At 44.2% G+C, this 6323-nt stretch overlaps 1 protein-coding gene across 1 annotated transcript in view; it reads left to right on the top strand.

Annotated features, from left to right (window-relative positions):
• Positions 1-4302, top strand: part of DHX8 (DEAH (Asp-Glu-Ala-His) box polypeptide 8) — a 12323-nt gene extending 8021 nt beyond the window's left edge. Inside the window, exons 16-22 of the mRNA XM_010137597.1 lie at positions 693-833; positions 1109-1264; positions 1354-1491; positions 1916-2044; positions 3037-3233; positions 3367-3546; positions 4083-4302. Coding sequence (XP_010135899.1) covers positions 693-833; positions 1109-1264; positions 1354-1491; positions 1916-2044; positions 3037-3233; positions 3367-3546; positions 4083-4302 — 1161 coding nt within the window. The remainder of the gene's footprint in view (positions 1-692; positions 834-1108; positions 1265-1353; positions 1492-1915; positions 2045-3036; positions 3234-3366; positions 3547-4082) is intronic.
• The last annotated feature ends 2021 nt before the right edge of the window (positions 4303-6323 follow it).

Genomic DNA, 6323 nt, shown 5'->3' with positions numbered 1-6323 from the left:
GTTTTTTTTTTTTTTTTGCATTTCTCATACTGTTAGTTACAACTTCAGATGAAATAATGTAGTTTTGGAGGAAAGGTGGCTTATATGTAGCTTAGAGACTATACTTGCTGCGTATGTTGCCTATCCGTGTTACCTAAGTCTTTGAAAATTTATAAAAAAATATTTGGTGTAGTAAACCTCTATGTGGAGTGTTTTTGGTGTGGGGTTTTTTTTTTTGGTGTGTTTTTTAATGCTGCCTTTAAAGGATATTAACTTCAGTGAAATCTAAATGCCGTTCCTGTTGGCTGGATGTAAATTTGCTACCAAACAAATCTGCTACCTAGAGAGGTATTCTCTGAAAGATTCTTCTCTAAATATGGACTGTGAGTCACAGACAGAAATTCTCCCTGAAGTCGGTGCAATCTGCTTAGAAACTTGCAGTGATCTTTCACTGGCTTTTGTAATGGATTTTATCATGCTCTTTTCCCACACTGTCCAAGTCTAACCCAAATGTAGGTACTTATAAAACCTGTCCATCTTTGACTGAGGTGACACTTGTTTCTGTTTCTCTGTGAACGCGTTTCTCCTTTCGATGGTAAATGTTAGATGCTTGTGACAAACTGCTTGTATCATGTAGAATGGGTTGAGTCGAGCAGCGTGGCTGGCTCGGCAACCAGTCGCAGAACTGGTATGAATCCAGCTGTTGTTTGCAGGTTGTCATCGCCACTAACATTGCTGAGACATCGCTGACTATTGATGGAATATATTATGTAGTTGATCCTGGCTTTGTGAAGCAGAAAGTTTATAACTCCAAGACTGGAATCGACCAGCTGGTCGTTACACCGATCTCACAGGTGGGCATTCTGTGTTTGACTTTTTTTTGTTCCCTGCTGGTGATGAGTATCGTGATGGTGAGTCATCCAAGCACGTGGAAGCAAAGCAAGGCAGCGATTAAACCGCATTTTTAATAACTCCCTGAGACTTCTTGAAACTGCGCCTAAGGAATACGTACTTCCCTGGGTTGTATTGGAAATCTCGTTTCTGTTAATTGGCAGATAAAATTGTGAATAATCAATGATTTTGTTTTACTTGTTTTCACCAGTTCACTGAAATGCCTTGTTCTCTTCAGGCTCAAGCAAAGCAGCGAGCAGGGAGGGCTGGGAGAACAGGACCAGGAAAATGCTACAGGTTATATACAGAGCGTGCTTACCGAGACGAAATGCTAACCACCAATGTGCCTGAAATCCAGAGAACAAATCTGGCCAGTACAGTCCTTTCCTTGAAGGTGGGTATTTCACCATAGCAGCTGGGGAAGCCTTGGTGTCTTCCTCCTCTAGTGCTCTAATGTGGGATTTCGCCATTCTCTCTCTTCAGGCTATGGGCATCAATGATCTGCTCTCCTTTGACTTTATGGATGCGCCGCCAATGGAAACTCTCATAACTGCCATGGAGCAGCTGTACACCCTGGGAGCTCTGGATGATGAGGGACTGCTCACTCGACTTGGCCGCAGGGTAGGCGAAATAGAACACTTCCTAGCACTGGCTGGGCTGCACATATTTAGGGGGTGACATGAGAGTAGCTGTATGAGGACTTGCCTGGCACTGCTGGTTTCCTTTTCCTGTTCTCTTTTGGTTTATTGGTAGCTTTTCACTTACAGTAGTTACGTACCTTCTGATTTTTAAGGAGCAGTTGCAATTTCTCCTTACTCGTAAGGTTACTTTTATTAATGTCTAAAAATTTCTTTTTAAGTATTGGGATATTCTTGTGATAGTGAACATAGACAAATAAATTGCTTTGCATTGAGTAAAGTTCTGGGTAAAGCACGCTGCTTGGGAAAGGAAGCGTGGAAGAAAGGGCCTTGCTCTCCTTTGCACTGAGACAGGTCAAAGATTTTTCAAAGATGTTGCAGGGTACCCTGAAACAGGTTTCTTGCAGATGGCAGAATTCCCTTTGGAGCCTATGTTGTGCAAGATGTTGATCATGTCTGTGCATCTGGGATGCAGTGAGGAAATGTTGACAATAGTCTCCATGCTGTCCGTACAGAACGTGTTCTACCGGCCAAAGGTAAGGAGTGCAGCCAGGAAGCAGCGGAGTTACAGTTTGGGTGGTGTTTCTGTACTGCCTCAGGTGTTGTGAGCATGTGTTTGCTCATATGTCACCTTTCTGATGTACCTTTTGGTTAAACACCCTGTACTTGCGGATGTTGGTGGTTTCTTTGCAGATGGGAAGATGGAAGTTAGAAGTCTCACATTCTCTCTTGCATTTCCCAGTAAACACATATAACCCTAAACCAAGTCAGTCCCAGCTCTGGAGTTCAGAATTCAGCCTTTGCCGTTTCAGGTGCTCAGAATGTATTTCTTCACGGCTGCCCTATCCTGTGCTGATTTCTTTCAAGTCAGCAAGCAGCAAACTATGCTGTGGTAGGGTTCCTCAGCCGCAGACTCCTCTTGAATCCATTATTTCTTCATTGTGATGGCCTGCTGCAGTTTAATCTGTTAACTTCCATTTTGATTTGTGTAGCCACAGTGTTTTATTAATGTTTTATCTGCAGACTGGAGAAGTGAGGAAAGATGGGTAGGTCAGCAGGGTCAAAGCTATTGCTGCAGCACCTTTGTTGATGGGTAGATGAGGTTGCTTGTAGAGCTGTAGAAAAGCAGCCAGTTCAGTGCATGCGTATACTTCCTAGTGTCCCTTTGAAAATAAAAGGTGTCAGTAAAAAGTTCATCTTTTCTGGTCAGGTCCTTGTCACCCATGGGAGAGTCTTCAGGAGACTCTGCATGAGGTCCCTCTTTGGCAAGAACAGTTCTAGGCTTTCCTTTCATACAGGCATAGTTTCGGCTTAGTGAGAGCAGTCCCAGTGACCTTTAGATTCTCATCACTTGGTCCTGGGTCACTCACCACTCAAAACTACGTGTTGCCTTCTCAGTCTTATACCATCTGTTTCTTGGTAGACTTAAAATGTCATGGTCTGAGTGACGAGGAGTCCGTGTCCTTTACATTGACAAGGATTGTCTCTACAATGTAGATACCTGATTGATTCGTATTTTATGTGTTAGGATAAGCAAGCGCTCGCTGATCAAAAGAAAGCCAAGTTCCATCAGACGGAAGGTGACCACCTCACTCTGCTGGCTGTCTACAATTCCTGGAAAAATAATAAGTTTTCAAATCCCTGGTGCTATGAAAATTTTATCCAAGCCCGATCCTTACGCAGGGCACAGGACATCCGCAAGCAGATGCTGGGCATTATGGACAGGTGAGCATGTTGAGAAGGGCAAGTAGTGACTTTGTTTCCTAGTATTGTTAACACTGTAGGAGCTAAACACAATCTGGTAGCTGCACCTGAATCTGGAAAACTGACTTCTTTCTCTCTAACCCTTGTCTGGCAGGCACAAGCTGGATGTGGTATCCTGTGGGAAGGCAACCGTTCGAGTGCAGAAGGCCATCTGTAGTGGCTTCTTCCGAAACGCAGCCAAGAAGGATCCCCAGGAAGGTTATCGAACACTCATTGATCAACAAGTAGTCTATATCCACCCGTCCAGTGCTCTCTTCAACAGGCAGCCAGAATGGTAAGGAAGGCAGCAGCACGTAACTTTCTGTTTCCGTTCTGACTCTCTGAGAAGGTTGTGCTGTTTGTGGCATACAGATCAAAGGACAGGCTGCTGAATTCTCAGCAATGAGCAGAGTGGGAAAAGTTTCAAGTCTGCTTTTGGCTCTTCCTGCTGCTAAAATCAGTGCCTGTGCAGAGATGACACTGACCTTTTGAGCCAAGGCCAGGCCTGACACAGTTCTGTGTTTCTGTGCTGTGGAAGGGAGTTTAAAACACCGAGTGCTGGGGGGAGGAGGGAAAGGAGGGAGCAGGGAGAGGGAGGTGTTTTAAATGGAGTGAAGTAGTTCTGTGCTGTAGAGCAGCTGTGAAGTAGGAGAGGAAAAAGAAGATAGCTCTTCAGACAGTTCTTTGGGAGCCTGCGTTGGAGCTTGTAAGGAGCCTTATACTGAAGGAGTGTGGGACGGAGATAAAGGGACAAGCTTAGATAGTCCAGCCCTTGCCTTGTCTCTCCTTGTTTGGAAAAACTAATTTCCAGAGTGCTGTCCCTTTTGACAGGGTGGTGTATCATGAGCTGGTGCTGACCACCAAGGAATATATGCGTGAAGTGACGACTATTGATCCTCGCTGGCTGGTGGAATTTGCACCAGCTTTCTTCAAGGTTTCTGATCCAACCAAGCTGAGCAAACAGAAGAAGCAGCAGCGGCTGGAACCCTTGTACAATCGCTACGAGGAGCCCAACGCTTGGAGGATATCACGTGCATTCCGACGGCGATGAGCCTGCTTCCCTCATGGACTCCTACCGGTTTTGTATTTGCCGGGACTGTGATTTTTGCACTGTTTTAAGTGTCCTGAAAGAAAGGATGTTAATTGAAGCTTACCTGCAAAATGAACAAGTATTTTCAGAGCAAGAGCACAAGGTGGCGATGTGGGCTCGTGTCAGCTGTCCCTCAGATTCCACAGCTGCGTGACAAATGTCTGGGTCTGGTTGCATCATTTCAGAAATGGTTCCTGAAGTGCTTCTTTAGTCCTTCCCCTTTTAAGAGACAAAATTGAGGAATCTGGGCACTGAGATAAACAACCACAAAAAGATAATTTAAGAAAAGTTGTTCACTACCCTAACGTGTGTTCTGAACCAAACAAATAGAGGCTGAGATAGTTCCCTTTTAGCAGGGTAAAGAAACAAACTATCTCTAGTTAACGTTGTTGGACAGTGGCTGGTTTTGGGAGCAGCTTGTTCTCCATGTAGTGTAACTATTTGTCTTCTGTGCAAACCATCTGTGGTGAGATAGTGACTATCTGTGGCTTTGGAATAAGGCAGCCAAGATCTCTCAAAACCGAGCTAGACTGTCAGTTCCCCTTGGACAATGGCACAGGTCAGGCTGCAGGTCTTATCCTTCATCACCCTCTCCTGTGTGCTGGGGGCTCGTGTGTCAGCCGGTAATGAAGCACATCCACTCTGCAGCACGGCTCCGTCTGTGAGCATAAGTGGTTCCCTTCATCCCCCTCTCCTGGGTACTGGGGGCTCGTGTGTCAGCCGGTAATGAAGCACATCCACTCTGCAGCACGGCTCCGTCTGTGAGCATAAGTGGTTACAGATGTTTAGACGTTCTATACAATCTGTCATGTGTTTTATTTCCACTTACAATGTTTGGTGACATCACAACTGCTGGGTTTTTGAATAGAATATGCTCTTACAGCTAAAATGTCTGTAAAACATTGTGTAACAGTTCCCTGTTTGAAAGAAGCTGGCTGTCCGGTGTGTGCTGTGTCACGCTGAAGCTATCCCCAGATTTTGTTTTTTATTGCAAACAGATGAAACTTACTTGACTCCATAGCTACAGATACCCAATTTTTTTTTCTCACAAACTGCCCCTCCCCCCCCCCCAATGGAAACATTTGCTGAAATGAGTAGAACGAAGTTGGCTGGTTAAAGAATGTTTCACGCTGAAAAGTAACGATACTGGAAAACCGTTCAGAGGTGGGCAGGGGTGCTGTATATACTGTTGTATCATGGTGTATAAATGCTCTGAACTTTCTTGTGCTGTTACATCTTCCTGAAGTTAAATAGAATTAGAAATCTCCTAAATTTGGAGACTTTTTGTATGACGGCATTAGGCAGAGATTGTCCAGTTGAATACTCTTCCAAACGTATTCTCCTTCCACAGACTCTGCAGCTGCATCTGTTACTGTTTTCTATGAAAATTTGTACTTGACTTTCAGAAGTCACATGAACAAGGTAAAAGAGAAAATATTCACGGTGGAAGTCCCAGTCCTACAGCCTGCTTTGAAGTATTCCTGTTCCAAATCCATTCTGGTTTTGCTTCTCCAGTGTAGCCTTTCTGTGACTTATGGTAGGGGAAAATGCATCAACAGGGGAGTGATTTTCTTTTTTAAGTGAACAATTGCCATCTGTTTTGTGTGCGTTATGTCTTTTCAAGTAATATCCTTTAATTAATTTACGTAAGCTTTTCTCTGTTGACCTCAGCTGCTTGTGTTGGGAATACCCTGCATCCAGTACTAGCCGGGGAGATGAGAATGCTGGCTTACAACCTTGAACCTCTTACACGTGGTGTTTTTTTTTTTTTAAAGGAAGTTTTATTAACCTGTTACTGCTCTGGGGTTTCTGAATGTAACATCGTAGTGATTTTTTTAGTTGGTTTATCTTGTCTAAGAACCTGAAAATAAGCTGCCTGATCCTAGGATAAATCCACAGCAGAGGCCATGTGTCTTATCTGGAATGGTTTTGGAGGTGGTACATTCAGCATAACTGCTAAAAGTTTCCTGAGTACTTCCAGC

This window comes from Buceros rhinoceros, unplaced genomic scaffold (assembly GCF_000710305.1).
Source record: "Buceros rhinoceros silvestris isolate BGI_N320 unplaced genomic scaffold, ASM71030v1 scaffold16096, whole genome shotgun sequence".
Lineage (NCBI taxonomy): Eukaryota > Metazoa > Chordata > Aves > Bucerotiformes > Bucerotidae > Buceros > Buceros rhinoceros.
This window is presented reverse-complemented; position numbering and strand designations above follow the sequence as displayed.